Source organism: Rattus norvegicus, chromosome 17, assembly GCF_036323735.1.
Source record: "Rattus norvegicus strain BN/NHsdMcwi chromosome 17, GRCr8, whole genome shotgun sequence".
Lineage (NCBI taxonomy): Eukaryota > Metazoa > Chordata > Mammalia > Rodentia > Muridae > Rattus > Rattus norvegicus.
This window is the reverse complement of record NC_086035.1, coordinates 15,880,046-15,896,604: the sequence shown is the minus strand read 5'-3', so window position 1 is coordinate 15,896,604 and position 16,559 is coordinate 15,880,046. Positions and strand designations below refer to the sequence as shown.

The following is a 16,559-nucleotide window of genomic DNA, read 5'->3' as shown; positions in this document are numbered from 1 at the left end:
AAGCGCAAGGCCCTGGGTTTGGTCCTCAGCTCCGGAAAAAAAAAAGAACTTGCTTAGCAAGCATTCCCCAACACTACCAATATGTATAGCTGTGTGCGCGCGCGTGTGCGCGAGCGTGTGTGTGTGTGTGTGTGTGTGTGTGTGTGTACGTACATATATGCTAAAGGAACTGTCAGTGACTTAGCTATTCTGTTCCTGAGTACATACTTAAATAAAACCAGAGGTTCAGATCTATCTGCATGCCATATGCATAGAAGCACTACTCGTTTTTCATAATAATCAAAAGGCAGGAGAAACTCAAGACGTCTAGCTATGAATATATATCACACACAAATGAAATATGCTTTAGCTTATAAAACACTGACCCTTGAAGACGGCGAACTGCAGTTGTACACCCTGGAACATCTCAGTGTCAGCTTATACTATGTCTAGCTTTCTACTGGACCTTTTCTAAGTTGATTAAACTGCCTCCAGTGTTCACTACAGCCACACACTGTACAGGTTTGTAGCTGAGAACAACAGGCTTCTTTCTATATATACAGCCTACAGGCCACACTAATTCCATTTAAGTATGCTTCAAGAAGCTGCCTGGATATGTTAAACACAGGACTATAGTTATAAAACTGACATACTAGAGAAAAATATTTATTTTTAATGGGTGACCAGTTTGAGTAAACTCTGAACTGTACTTCCTAGTTACTTAAAGGTCCCTGAGAATTGCTCTTAGTTCTTTGGATCTAATGATGTGTGGTTTTTTTCTACACAGAAACCCTCCTCCTATTGTAACTGCAAACAAACTGCTATCAGAATGGCCAGGGCGTGAGCCCTTTGTAGGCACACCCTTAAAGTGCTCACACTGAAACTGGACTTTCGACTTTAGCCTGCCCTTCCCTTTGCAGGGTTACTAGTCTCCAGTTTTAACTGAGTCAGGAGAGCCTGCTGCTGGCATGTAAAATGGTCAGTGAGACAGAGTAGTGAGGGGCAGAGTGACTGGGAGCAAGGACCAGTAAACACCCAGGCCGACTGACTCCCAAGAACAGGCCATCATCCCTAAAGGCAAGTGTGTTTTCTTAGCTGGGCTGAAAACAGGAACACCATTTCATACAATCGCTGAGTCCACAAACCAGAGCATTGATTTAGCAAAGCCTCACTGGAAGGAACTCAGGATGAGGTCTGAGGAACCTCAGGATAAACTTTCACACCAACACCTCCAGGATAGTAGGGGAAGTGTTTAGACAGTGCCAGTGAATGTCACCAAGAATTTTAAATAAACACAAGTCACTCCCTGAGGCTTCAAAGGTTACCATGACTCAAGGCACACAAAGGCCACTCTCCCAGTGACCAGCAAATGCCATGTTAAAAGTAATGCTGTGCAATGTCCACAAGAAAATTATCTCAAATAGAAGCCAACCCTGATGTCACAGAGATGCACTCACTACCTGTAGGAGACTTGCAGCTAGGGCCAGCGAGAAGCTCAGCAGGCAAAAGCGCCTGCACAAGTCCAACAACCTGAGTTCTATCCCTGGGACCCACAGGGAAAAAAAAACAATTGTTCTCAGACTTACACATGTGCCCCACGACAAAACATGCCCCACCATTACCAAATAAATGTATATGTAATTTTAAGATGTAGTTAGTACTCTATCAAAGAGATATACTCTAAATAAAAATGACAGAAAGTATAACTTTCTGCCAATTTATAAAACACCAGAAAAGGTAGGGGAGTGGGGCTGGGGGGTGGAAATAGAGATGACCAACACAAACGGCTTCACGTATGAAATTGCCAAGGAAGGAATGAATGAATGAATAAAATATTTCACGCCAGGAAACGTGAAAAAGACAGCTTCAGTATGTTTGTAACAGAAATGTTTTTACACAACATAATATATGCATAGGTGTTCATGTCAATATCTTTACCTTTTTTAATCTTTGTATCTTATTTATCTTTTTTTTTAAAAAAAAAGTAGTAGTTTGCATATAGTAAAAAATTTCAGCTTATCTTTGGTATACTTTTGATTTTTAAATGTTATCATCACCATAACAGAAGTTTGGCAACCACCTGACACTTTGGGAACTTGGCTTGGAGCATGTGTGTGCATGTGTATATGGACAAGTTGTATGGAAGCCTGAGGTTGACAATGGGGGTCTTCACAATGAACTTACCGGTCAGCAAGCCCCGGGCATCTTCCCATGTCCACCCCACCAGCACTGACTGGGGTTGGGGCTGCACGGTGCAGTACTCGGCTTTTTCTCTGGGTGCTGGAGTTCTACGGTAGAACTTCTTGCTGTACAGCAGGATTACCAACCAAGACACCTCCACAACTGCTAGTTTTTGGGTGATGGTGGTGTCTTTTGGTCTTCATTTTTGTTTTGTTTTGTTTGCCTAAGGCAGGGTCTCATGAAGCCTAGGCTGGGCACTAACATGCTATGCAGGCAAGGATAACTCTCAACTTCTGATCCTCCTGCCTTTACCTTCCAAGAACTGAGACTTAGAGGTGTGTGCCACTATGTCCAGTTGATGCAGTGCCAGGCATGGGCCCTAGGCTTCACACATGCAGGACAAAATTCTCAGGACCGAAGGCCAGTATTTATATGATAAAGTTTCATTAAGAAGACACCCATTGGCTCAGCGGAAGAGCACTACCTCTTCCAGAGGACCTGGGTTCAATTCCCAGCAACCACACGGTAGCTCACAACCATGTGTAACTCCGATTCTGGGAAATCCAATGTCTTATGCTGACCTTTCCAGGCACCAGGCACAAAAGAGGTGCACAGACATAATGCAGGCAGAACACCCATACACATTCTAAATAAAATAAAACAACTACCAACCCAATTGCAGCTGCTCACCCATTCTGGAAGATATATAGTGATAGTGCATCACTGAGCATTTGTGAGCCTCCAGAGAACATTTAAAAATCCAACACAGACACACATATAGAAACATACACTCCCTTAAACGGAGACCAGCAAAGATAATTTTTATGACTCAAAAATATCTTTTAAACATGTATAGTCAATCATTACTTTAAAAATTACTTTTAGTTTTATGTGTCTGAATGGTCTGCCTGCTGATGTGTTTTGTACCACATTCACATCTCTGTACCTGTGGAAGTCAGAGAGGGCTTCAGAGGCCCTGGAACTGAAGTATCAGAGGGTGCTGGGAATCATCCAGGTCCTCTGCAAGAGTGCATGCTGTTAACCACTAAGTCATCTCCCAGGCCCTCAAAATCACCCTTTTTAGAATAAATAACTGAACTACCCTCAGGGATACCAAAGTACACAGGACTGGCTTCTTGTTTTAAAATAGCTCCCAGAATTCTGGCTATTTTTTACAGCTTCACCTCTTCTCTCAGTGCCACTTTTTGCTATTAATGGAGCTCCTGCCTCCAGCAGACCGTCTTCTTCACCTCTCCTCAGAGTTGAGAAAATGGACGGCTAGAATTGCCAGAATTGCATCTGCAAAGGCTAGAGAAGGCTGAGAGAGAGAGCAGGCAGGAAAGACAACACTGTCTAATGAGCACGCACGTGTGCACACACAAGGCGGGGGAGGGTAGGCACAGAGGAGGTGCTAATCTGAAGTAATATTCAATGTTTTACTTAGCTGAGTAAAACTACAGCCCTGTGCAGTTAGCAAAAGCAGGTACTAAGGCTCATTTTGTGTCTTACATGTTACTTCCCATCACTAAGCAACATTAAACCAGGACCATTTTCAGGCTGTCCACTAGAGGTAGATCACAGAGAAACAGCTTCACTTCCCCCTCCAAGAGCCCCAGGCTACAGAGAAAAAGTGAGAGGCACGCACTGCCTCTCACACGAACTCCCTGAGAAATGACACGCTGTGTATCTGCCATGTTCCTGGGCCAATCACCAAGCATCCAGCAGCCTCCACCCACAGACTTAAACACAACTTCACCAATTGCAACGGGATCCTGGGTGGGACTTCCGCAATCATTTTAGGCTTAACTACCACCATCTCACTACTGCCAGCAGGGATGATCAGGAAGAGGGAGGCATGCTGAAAGTTTTAACTCAAGCTCAGTTTCCAAAGAAAGGGCAAGCTGGAAGACAGTGTGGCAAGTCTTAAAAACTGAAGCAGCCTCACCCTGTACCCCGCACCCAAATAAGTGGTTTTTGGTTTTGTTTTGTTTTTTTTTAAACCATGAAAATGCAAGCTACCAAAGCTGAGGATCAGTTAGGTGCTCAGCTTTCAGTCAACCTCGGGCCCTTAAGTTCTCTGGCCCAATTTTGGCTGCAGAACCATCTGCCAACGGGACAGCAGAGGGCTGACAATGTGGAGCTCTCCTTCCCCACCAATCAGGGCTGCTGAAGGTCACTGAACACTTCCTGTGCAGCAGGAAAACAGCTCTCACAAGCCCCTGCCTATGCCAAACGACCCCCAAATTCTTCCCGGTTCTGAACTACTACCTTCACAGTAGACATGCAGACCGGAGCCACTTTAAAAGTCACAGAACTGACAAGAGCCCATCTCAGCAAGTTTACAGTAGTACCTTGAAATCTAAAGCCAAAATGTTACCGTAGACAATTTCTCCAAACACTACACTTTTAAAGGTAGAGGAGCAGGGTACCTGCCTTCAGAACTAAGAGGCCAGCACCGGTCTGTACGCAAGGTTCCTCCTCTCCCACAGCTTTGGAGGCTGTTTCAGCTTCCTGTGCCTAAGGCCCAGGCAATCTACTCCCGTTTATTCTACAGACTTCCCAGATAAACCTGTTGCTGGGAAAGGGCGGGTTAACTTTGACAGATGGGTATACACTTAAGGCTAAGGCCAGTGGGTAGCCTGCCTGCCTCCAAGAGGAGGGGAAAGACGGAGGATGTGGGAGATGACACCACCAATCCCACTTGGGGTGAGGGTCTGTCCACCAACCTCGAGTGTCCCATGAACAAATCTATGAGCCCACAGCAGGCCAGAGTAGGGAGGAATGGTGTGGACAGACTTCAACCACACCAGGCCTAAAGGCCTCGGACATCCATCTTGCTCCAGGCCCCCTCTGCCGAGCTTGCAGCAAGCCTGAGCATGGTGACACGCTGTGTCTCAAGAGGGGCCCTGAGGGACACTGAGGCCTGCTCCGAGGCCTTCCACGGGCAGGAGCACCCAAGTCTCACTGTGGGTCAGGCTGGGCTTCCCGGAACTAGTTCAGTGCTGACACCGGCCCAAGAGACGTCCCCAAGTCTAACCCAAACCCAAGCCCAAAAAGACCCTAGGCCAAGCCCCGAACCCTGGCCGAAGGAACCTCGGACTTAACTCCAATCGCTACCCAAGCAATTTCAGGCCCAGCCCAAACACAAGCACTAAGAGGCCTGGAGCCCAACTGTAACTCCTGTCCAAGTGACCCCAGACCCAACTCTGACCCAAACCCGAAGGGAACCATAGTCCAAAGGGCACCAGGCCCGACCCTGACTCAGGCCCAAAGAGACCCCAGACCCAGCCCTAAGAGACCCCAGCCAACCGGCTCCAGCCGCACCTTGACGTGGAAGCGGATGAGCGCCAGGCGGATGCAGTGGGCCATGCAGACCGGAGGCAGGAACCAGACCTTGGGCGGTGGCGTGCCCTTGTTCTGGACATGGCTGACGATCTGCTGCGCTGTCTGGCGCTCGTTACCCTGCCGCTTGACCCACTCGTGCAGCCGGGCCTTCTCGAGCGCGCCGTTGAAGAAGACGAAGAGCTCGATGTTGCCTCCGAAGCAGGCCTTGGCCAGAGCCGCCAGGTAGCCGAGCATGTGGTTCCACTGGCCGCCGCTCACCCAGTCGGTGTAGAAGCCACCGTACAGGCGATGCAGGCAGTTGTCGGCATCCACCAGCAGGCGAAGCGGGGTCTGCGGGGGCCGCTGCCGCCCGCCGCCCACCAGGCTGCCCCGGGCCAGCTTCTGCAGCTCCACCGGCACCACGGCGCTCGGACAGTGCTTCTCGATGTAGTCCTGGAAGCCCTGCACGCCCATGGCGGCGGCGAGGCGGGCGCGCGCGGGCGGCGGGGCCGGCGGCGGCGGGGCGGGGGGCGGCGGGGCCGTGGCGCGGCCGGCGGGCGCGGGCAGCCTCAGGGCGGGCTGGGGCTGGCCGGGGGCGCGCTCACGGCCGCCGCGGCCGCCATGTGCTGCCGCCTCCCAGGGCCATGTCTGGGGAGGGACCTGCGCCGCCGCCGCGCTGCGAGGCCGAGGCCGAAGCTGGGCCGGGCGGGGCGGCGCTGACGTCGGGCCCGCCCGCGCGGACGCGGGAGGCGGAAGAGGCGGCGCCGGGCCGCGGCCGGGCTCCCGGGGCGGCGGCGGGGCGGAGAAGGCGGAGCGCTGCTTGGCTTGTCGGGCCCTTAGGGGGCCGCAGCCGGGCGGGCTCGGGGAGGTGCCTGGGCCCGTGCAGGCCGCGCCCCGAGGCCGCGGGCCTCCGAGGCCGGCTCCGCCCCGCGCAGGGCTGCGGGCCCAGGAGGCGTGGCCGGCAGCTTGCGCCCCTCCTCCGCCGCGTGTGTCCCGCGGCGGGGCGGGGAAGCCAGGAGCCTGGGAGCGCGAGCGGCTGAGGAAGAGGAGGAGGAAGAGGAGGAGAAGGACGGCAGCGACAAGATGGCGTCGCTCCCGGGGCAGGACTTTCAGGGCCTCGCGTCGGAACCCCGCTGAGGAGAGTCCGAGAGAGCCGCAAGCCTCCCCGCGGTGCGCCGCCCTCCGGAGACGAGCGGACGTGGACTGCCTCAGGGACTCCTAAGAAGGCCACTGGGGCTGCGAGAGTCCCGCCAAACCCAGGTGCGGACAGTAGGTATGCTGAGCCAGGACCAAACGTCCTGAACGAGAAGTCGCCCGAAGGGGACCTGGACCTGTGGCTCAATTGGCACAGTGCTTGTCTGGCATCTTCCGGGCCCAGGGTTCGATTCCTACGTGTTGCGCAGGCTGTAAGCCCAGCATTCTGGAAGCGGAGGCTAGAGGATCAGAAGTTCAAGGTCATCTCATCCAATTGGAAGCCAGCCTGGGCAAGACACCTTATCGACCAAAAATAAATAAATAAATAAATAAATAAATAAATAAATAAATAAAGTTTAAAGGAGCGGTTTTTTCCCTTACCTCCAATTTTTCATCTGTTCTTTTTCTGGACAAGCCACTGCTGGAGCGGGGTGCACTAGACACAGGAGTGACCCGTTCGTCTCACAGCGCTACTGATCACCAAATTCATGCAGACTCAAAGTCCCCATCAGAGTTTTCGAGAAGGGGCAAACTGAATTCCATAGTTTCTTTTTTCTTTCCCTTAAAGAATACTTTTTATTCTTTGATAGTTTCATGCGTGTATACCATGTACCGTGATCATAACACCCCATTCTTCCAACAGTCTCAAACACAGGCCCATGTGATGTAGACAAATGAAATGCTCTTAGTGCCTTGATGGATTTTCTTTAATTTTTTTTTTTTTACAACCTGGTAAGTTATGCCTCTTATGTATAAAATTATTGATGAGGCCAGGGTTACATGTCATTTAGAAATTAGGGTTGCACTTTAAAGCCTCGCTAAATAATACTGTCCCCCAAATAATCACTTTTTTTAAAATTCACCGCTAGTATACAAGATTGAGCATGAGTTTTGTCCCTTGTATTTTATTAACAAGATTACATTCCATATATATTTCATTCACTTGTTTAGGTTTGGGTTTATTTTTGTTGTGATTTCTTGTTTGCTGGTCTGCTTGGGCCAGCCTTTTGCCATGCGGACTCCCCATCCTGCTTTCTATTTCTCTTAAACATTCCTGCTTTTGTTTTTAAAAAGGAGAGAGGAGAGGAATCTTTTGTGCTAGCATCCATGATTTTGGAACTAAACAGAGTTTTCATCGTAAGACTGTGGGATGTTAAGATTCCAGAAGTGGACCAAGTACAGTCCATCTAAAAAAAAAAAATCGCTCTCTGTAAGAGAGCCTTGGCTTTCTTTGACCTCCCAGGTTGTTATACAAATGCTAGTAATGCCAGCTTTCGTAGTCACTCCCTTCACTGTGAGGTATAGACTGCTTTAGAATTTTCATAACTTTAAAATTCATTTTCACAATAAAAAGCCCTCAAAATTTAATCATGCTTACTTTCCCTGCTTAATTGTGTACACACTTCAAAGGTATTAGTGATTGAGAAAACGTTTGGCTAACAACACCATAAAGAAAATTCAGGAGTTGAAAGAGATATTTAAATTTTCTAAATATCTAAACCCTGTATAAAATGCTAAAACTTGGTGTTTGCTTGGGAATACAATATGATTAGGGACTTTTTTTTTTTCCAGTTAGACTTAGGGCTGTATTAGAGAAACTTTTCATGAAGCGATTACCACCCTGAGGGGGAAATTAATTAATTAATTAATAAAGACTGCATGAGCATAGACTTCAAGAATTACCACACTTTTAATCTCAGACTCAGGGTGCAGAGGCAGGTGAACCTCTGTGAGTTGAAGGTCTGTCTCTCATACCTAGCGAGTTCCAGGTCACCAGTACTACACAGAGAGACCCTGTTTACCGCACTATCCCCAGAAAAGGAAGGATTATGATTACTGGATTAGTAGAGAAAGAAAGCCAGACAGACAGTATAAAACTAAAGCAAGCCAGCGGGCAAAGTGTTTGCTTTTAACGCCTTTCAATTTCAACTTGATTCTGATTGGTTAATTTATTTACAGCTTAAAGCAGGAAAATGTTGCCCTTTTTTGGTTTGGGAGTTGAGGTTGGGTTTTGGGAATTTTCTTTAGATAGGGTTTTTACTCATAGCCCAAGAAGCCCTGGACCCCACTGTGCAGTGCAGCCAGCCTGAAGATACAGCAGTCCTCCTCAGTCTCCTAAGATCTGGGATTGTAAGTGTGAGACAGGGTACCCGACACACCCTGTGACCAGGAAGAGACACAGTGTTTATTCCCTGCTGGGGTTTGATTCCTGAGGTGTGCCTAGACTTTACCTGTGCATGCGCTGTTACTTCAGAGTCCCCATGGAGCATGCACAGGCTTACTCTGCTGTCCTAGGCTTTTCTTGTGTGGAAACTTCTGGTGCAGACAAGAATTAGGCTCTCTGTTGCTGTGATGGAACGAACACCTTGACCAAAAGCAACCGGGGTTGGAAAGGGTTTATTTCACTTTCACTTCGGTTTCACAGTCCTTCCTGAAGGGAAATCAGGGCAAGAACTCAGAGCAGGCACCTGGAGGAAGGAGCTGATGCAGCGGCTACAGATGGTCCCTGCGTTCGTTCTGTTCGGGCTCACTCAGCCTGCTTTCTTCAACAATGAAACCACCAGCCCAGAGGTGGCTCCACCCATAAATGGCTGAGCCCTCCCACATTAATCTTAATTAAGAAAATGCCTTACAGGCTTGTATACAGCCCGATCTTGTAGAGACATTGTCTCAATTGAGCTCCCTTCTCTCAGATGACTCTAGCTTGTGTCAAGTGGACCTAACACTAGCCAGCACCGTTCAGATAAAGAGCTGAGTCCTGAGTCCTAACCAGGAGGAATGATGCCTGCCTTTGATCCCAGCACTCAGGATGCATCTCTGAGTTCAAGGCCAGCCGGGTCTGTCTACAGAGTACGCACCAAGATAGTTAGGGCTAGACAGAGAAACAACTCTGTCTCAGAAGACCAAAAAAGACAAAAATGAAGAAAGGAAAAAGCAGAGTCCTGGAATGGTTACTATGTGGCTGGAATTGCCCCTTGCTTGCCCATCTGTGCTAGTGGAGGCTGTTTAGTGTTCCTTATGTTTCAGGTACCGTAGGCTGGGATCTAAAACCTCTTCAACACCCCTCTTTCCTGAAGCTGGATATTGGGGATCATGCCTTGGACTCCCACCCAGTGCTCCTAAACTCTAATTGCTATAGGCCAGAATAGATAGAAGAGGAGAAAAGAGAAGCAAGTGTCTGACTTTGCACTGGAACGCAGAATCCTAGTAAGAACATTTTTCTGAACCAACAGGTCTCTGCCTTTTCCCCCTCAAGTAATGAATGGACTAAGACTGTGTTGCTGTCCTTGGAGAACCCATGGTCCTGTTTTCCTCTAGTTCCCAGATTAGAATACAAAGGAAAGAGAATGAAGCCTAGCCCTAAATTATTGTTTGCAAATTTGGAACTGTGTAGGACATGCAAGGTCCACAGTAATGGATCCCTGGGCCTTTCCAGCTTGCTGAACGTTCTGTTGGCTGATCCTCCAGCTCTGCTCTGGGATAGCCAGTGTGAGGATAGTGAAGGCTGATCGCCATGCATCAAACAACTGACCTTGCTTTATTTCAGATTTCCAGAGACTGTTGTATTAATTACAAATGAAAAACCAGAACCAAATGAAAAACCTCACCCAGCAACACTGAGTCTCATTTCCAAGGCCACCAATGTGGCAAGACATACATCAGCGGCCAGATCTGTAGGCCCTGGTCCAACTGGTCAGTAGAGAGCTAGAGAGAGGGCTCAGCAGCTAATAGCACTTGCTGCTCTCCCAGAGGACCGTGGTTTGATTCTAAGCACTGATAATCATCCAGGGGAACTGACACCCTCTTCTGGCCTTTGTGAGGTAGGTGGTGCACAGACAGGCAAGGCATAACACTCATACACATTTTTTCTTTCAATTTAAAGAAGATGCCATTGTAAATGTAAGCAGAAATGTGTTAAGAGTTAACCTGTAAGGATCCAGGAAAAGACAATGGCTTGGACACTCCATGCCGCCATAATAGACAGTGAAAGGGCCTCTACACTTCTTAACAGATCTCACTTGGGGTCCAGACCGGGTGGAGAGTGCCGTTTCCAAAGTCAGAGTGGAGGTCTTCCACAGAACAGTCCACTGTAGCGATGTGCCTGTGTTTTAATCCCAGGTGTAGGGACTCGGGGCTGCTTCCGACTGTCCGCAGCAGCTGGCTGATTTCCCTCGTGCTCTAGCAGAGTAGTGATTTTGCCAGCTGCAGACAATTTCTGCGATTGTATAACATTTGGGATTCTGGGCGCTTTCCAGAGGGTCCGCAAATGCTGGTCGGGGAGAAGAATGGTTCTTAGCCGTTTAGGGAGGTTACTTGTGGTTTTCTAGCTGTGGTCAAAGAAACAAACGGAAAGAGATTAGACTCGGGGGTTTTCCTAATTCCTCTCTCCCCTCCGTCCTTGTTTCCTATCTAGTGTCAGGGGCTGAAACCTGGGAGAAGGGAGAATAAAGGGTGGGAAAAAGAAGAACCCAGAAAGTAGCAAAGACCAGCTACAATCCACTCACAGAGTGCCTAGTATATGCAGATATTAGCTAGCCACTCGGGATGTGGATGCAAAAAGAAAAAAGAAAAAAGGGGAAAGCTGTTTTTCTTCAAGAAGCTCAACTGAGAGCATAGACAGTAAATCACTCACTGGCTTGCAAGGCACCGGCATGCTTACATAGACAGGAAAGCACAGCTCATACTGCTCTAAGGTGGAGGGTGTGATCCATGACTCTAATAACACAGGCACAGTGAAGCTGCCCTTACCCCCAAGTGAGTACCTCAGCTCTGGGAGGAAGAGCACTAGTCATCACCAAGCAGGGACACCGTTTTCTCTAGTTGAGCAGGGCAGGTCCCCGCACATGGGCAAAAGGAACTTACGCCTGCTGCTGAACTGGGTCTCAGAGTTTCCTCTTAAACTGTCGATCTAAAGAGCACTGCCTGCTTTTGGCATTTCTCTTCAAAGAAAGGTGATCTTTTCACTGAACCTGAAATTTGCTGTGTAGATTAGCCCAACAGACCAGTGGGACCCAGGACTCACCTATCTCTACCCCCATCCGCATGCTGGGGTTACACTTGGTACCACCATAGGCAGCTTATATGGGCACAAAGGACCAGAATTTGGTCCCAATGTTTGTACAGCAAGCTTTTTACCTTCCTAGTCCCCCCCCCACCTTTTTCTGGTTTCTTAGCCACAGTGTTATCCAAACTTGTGTCCAGATGGCTTTGGGCCAAATCAGAAATAGCTGTGCTCGAGGAAAATACTGCAGAGGCCTTTGAAATGAGGGTTCCATGTTCCGTAGGCAACCTCTGATCGGTGACCTGAGCTATAGCGGTAGTGGAAGCTATTGTGTAGTTTTCAAGTCATCCCATAAATACTGCCTGATAAAGTGGGAAATCCTCAAGTTTTAGGAGAGAGGCTAGCCCCAAAATCATGATCCTCCTGCCTCTGCTTCCTGTGTGCTAAGGTTCCAGAAGTGTGGCACCACCCCCAGCTACTAAACTCTAGAGTGAAATAATTCTCAACAATAGAAATTCAATGAAAGTTTAAGAAATTTCATTCAAGTAAAAAGTGATTTTAAGATTTAACCATTTCCAGAGGAGTTACTAGTAATCTGTTACACTGGTGCAGACAGGAACAGCGTCTCCAGAAAAGCACTGTTATACCAGAGTCTGAGAAGCTCTCCAGGCTGCAACACAATGAGCCTGATTCTCTGGAAAGCCCACTCACCCTGAGACTCTGTGCTCCAGCTTAGAACCACAGTCACAGATTTGGATCCCTTGAGCTACAGGAACAGAGTGCATGTGGGAAACAAAGTTGTGCCTCAAGTGCAGAAAGCAATGGGGGCAGAGCTCCTTTTTTTTTTTTTTTCAAACAGAATCATACTTTTTATATGACCAGTAATAGCATCCAAAGCCCTATTTTTTCTTTTGTAAAATACAGTCAAGTGATTAATCTTCCTTCCACTTAAGGCAGGCTAGGGCAAAGATGGGGACAATAAAAGAGTGGTTCCTCTTCTTTTAAAAATAGAGTATTGATGTAAAAGTATTTATTTGTAATGGATTTCCATGGCCAATGTTCACTCAGCCTAAACTCCGTGAAACTGCTTCCAGTGTTCAGATTTCCATTGAAAACATTAAGAAGGTATGAACAGTGCTGTAACCACATCTTCATGTGCTTTATATGGCCTCAAAAGCTCCTGGGCACGGAAACCAAATGAAAGGCTGCTGTTCTCTAGAGGTCTTGTCTGTCAGTCCACTTGGTCTCAGTGTCCAGAAACTTAACACCAATCAGCAACGTAGTCAAAATCGCGGAACACCTCCTGCTCCTCCTCCAAGAGTATCCTCGGTTCTCGAGGGGGAGTCAGAATAGGTGCTTCTGAGGTAAATTCATCATCAAAGTTACTAACATCTTGGGGGCAGAGCTCCTAACAGCATGGGAAGACCTCACCCCAAGAGAATGAAGAACAGCCTGTCCTCCCCCTGCTCACCATTGCTGCCCCCTAAGATCCCAGCAGTGAAGTGGGGAGAGCTGGTTCTACAGAGTGGAGCCTGGGGCATCATCTACCACATAAGGCAGTCTACACCCAGAGTTTCATCACAAGTACCTGACACCTAGTCTTCTGTGTTAAAGCCAGCCTTAGGCTTGGCATGGTGGCACACACCTTGAATCCCAGGGCTGGGAGGTAGAGGCAGGCAGATCTTTGTGAGTTTGAGGTCAGCCTGGTATGCATAGTGAGACCCTGCCTCAAAACAACAAAAGGCCACCCTTAGTTTACTTAAAGTAGAACACACTGAAATGTGTGAAAAATCAAAATCCCTATGAAAAATGGTATATTTTTAAAGGATGAAAGATTTGTTCAAGATTTTGGTCTGCGGTTGTTTGTCCCAGGGACCTTGGAAGGGATGTCACAAAGGGCAAGATGTGATGGAAGAGGCTGTTCTTGACGTACCAAAGAACACTTGGGACCAGGTATAAACTTCATAGACATGCTCGTGCACCCCCGGTGACCTACCTCCTCCACCGAGGCCCTGCCTTCTAAAGTTCCTCAACCCCCCAAATATCACAATCAACTAAAGACTGCATTCAACACATGAGCCTATGGGGAACTTTGGTGTTTGTGTCAAAATCAGAAATTTAATGACCTTCTGTTGCCCAGTAAAACTTAACCTTGTGGTAGAAATTATTTTTGTTGCCTAGCATAGTAACTCTAGGCCAGGAGTGCCTACTGTGCGATCCATAAGTGGCTAGATTACACGTAGCTACATGTTGCTAATGGCTACTACTGACAGCCTTCTTAAAAGTTTGTTTTGCATGTGTGTAGTTTTCCCTGACTCCATCTGCGCAAGAGCTTAATTCCTAAAGAAACAGCTAGTGCTGATTAGAGTAGTGTAACTTGCTCAGCAAGTATATAACGACTCGACATGATTATCTGTGTAGCCCTTTAGAAATTACTCTTCAGCCTGGTGAAGTGGCACAGACCTCTAGCTGCAGTCCTCAGGAAGCAGGTGGATATATGAGCTCAAGGCCAGCCTGGTCTACAAATCGAGTTCCAGGACACCTAGGGCTGTCACACAGAGAAAACAGTGTTGTGGGGAGAGAGGGAGGGGGTAGGGACTTGTCGTGAGGGAAACTCTGTCTCAAAAAATAAAACCCTTCCAGGGGCTGGAGAGATGTTTCAGCAGTTAGGGACGATTGCTGCTTTTCCAGTCTCCAAAACTGCTATACTATCTGGACTCTCAGGTCCAAAAAGCTGTATAATATACGCAGTAACAAAAAGTCATCTCTTACAAAGATTAGTCAAAGAGCCGGGATTAGAAATGGTGGGAGTTCGGGTGGTAGCTTGGTCAAGCAATTGAAGGTTCTGGGTTACAAAATGGTGGAAACTAAGAATGACAGGCACTGGTGAGTGGGTGTCAACAGTACACCTAGGGCAGAATGGGGTTATTCCAGGAGTGGAAACAGTCATACTTTTGGCTTCAATAAGGAAAGGTGAAGCTGGGTCGTAGCACGTGCCTATGTTCACAGCATTTGGGATGGGGAGGCAAGAATTCAGGGTCATCCTGGTTATATATCGAAGCCAGCCTGGGCTCCATGAGACCCTGTCACAGTATTCCCAAAAGGGGATTTAGATACCAGGATCACACCATTTCACAAAAACAAAATAGTGTTATACACACACACACACACACACACACACACACACACACACACACACATAACATTGGTTCTCAATGGGTCATAATGAGCTTTTCACAGAGGTCACCTAACACCATCTGGAGAACAAATATTTACATTACAATTTTTTTTTAATTTTTTTTTTGGTTCTTTTTTTTTTTTTCGGAGCTGGGGACCGAACCCAGGGCCTTGCGCTTCCTAGGTAAGCGCTCTACCACTGAGCTAAATCCCCAGCCCCACATTACAATTTATAACAGAAGCAAATCACAGTTTTGAAGTAACAACAAAAATAATTTTATGGTTGGGGTCACCACAATGTGAGGAACTGTATCAAAGGGTTGCAGCATTAGAAAGGTTGAGAACTACACTCTAGAACCTACATAAATATAAAACGAGAGAACCAACTCCACAAAGTTGTCCTCTAACCTCCATATATGTTCAGTAACACTAATAAATAAAAGTTTCGGGGTCTGGAAAGACGGCTTAGCACTTCAGAGCACTCTTGCAGAGGCCCCATGTTTGATTCCCTGCCCCCACCCATGGTGGCTCATACCCAGCCTCACTCCGGTTCCCAAGGGACTCAGCCTCCTCTTCTGTTCTCTGCATCTGCACGGCAGGCTTGTGGCACCCAGAGATAAACCAAGGAAACATTCGTGTACCTAAACCTAAAAAAAAAAAAAAAATTAAAAATTTAAAATGTTAAAACATCTCTATGGCACACGCGGTATGATAGTCACTTGCCTGTTTGCTTGTTATTTTTCTTTCAATTTAACGCCACAATCACACTAAAGCCCAGTATCTGCGTTTATTACAAAGGCTCTCAATAAAGGCACATGAGCATCTGCTCTTGGTGTCCAGACACTGCATGTCATTTCCGTCACTTAGGAGGCTAAAAATCTCTGTGGCAAGTAGTTCAATGGTTTAATCCATCAAGTCCACATTTAGTGTGTGTGTATGTGTGCGTGTGTAAAATTTTACCTCCACGTTCAACTTTATTGTTGACAATATTGGCAGTGCTTGTAGAGCTAACCATAGACACGTGCTTAGGATTGCTAGGTAAAGACCTGGATTTCTCATAATAAGGAAACCTGCAGTTCTACAAATGGGGAGGTAGCATGAGAGGGGAGAAGTGAGCTGAGCAGACAAAACAGGAAAACAGCAAAGGAGACGGCCCCTTTCAAGGCCACCTTCTGACAACACTCCCCTATGTCAGTCCAAGCTACAACTGCACACTTACCGTGTATTTGCTAGGTAATAGTATACAGGAGAAATGCTTCTCATTTGTTATAGAAGGGCTGCTTTATAAAAAAAGAGCTAGAAACACACATGCTCAACATAATCCCAGTGAAGCCCACCCTCCTACACACCTGGACCACAGTGTGACAAAAGAGGACATTCAAGTCAACTGCACCGACCATTGCGTGATAGTCTATCCCACACCATCTATACATAGCCTCAAATTGTGACGTCTTGGGTTTTGTTTATTATTATTTTTGGTTTTCTTAAGAAAAGGTTTCTCTAGGTAGCACTGGCTGTCCTAGCTTTGTAGACTACGCTGGCCTCGAACTCACAGAGAACTGTCTACCTCCCCCTCTCTAGTGCTGTGATTAAAGGCATGCACCACTGCCACCTGGCTGGTTTGGTTTTTTGTTTTTGTTTGTTTGTTTGTTTGTTTGTTTTTTCCTTAAAAGATAACCTTGACCCTTAAATTTATGCAGAT

The 16,559-nt window shown here is 47.4% G+C and overlaps 1 protein-coding gene across 2 annotated transcripts in view; it reads right to left on the bottom strand.

Moving 5' to 3' along the window:
* Fam120a (family with sequence similarity 120 member A) overlaps nucleotides 1-6,454 on the bottom strand; it is a 91,187-nt gene extending 84,733 nt beyond the window's left edge. The window contains exon 1 of one of the 2 annotated variants that reach the window (XM_063276151.1): nucleotides 5,485-6,454. In XM_063276151.1, coding sequence (XP_063132221.1) covers nucleotides 5,485-5,958 — 474 coding nt within the window. In that variant the 5' untranslated portion in view covers nucleotides 5,959-6,454. The remainder of the gene's footprint in view (nucleotides 1-5,484) is intronic. The other variant, NM_001191816.3, reaches the window with a different exon arrangement.
* Between the last annotated feature and the right edge of the window lie 10,105 nt (nucleotides 6,455-16,559).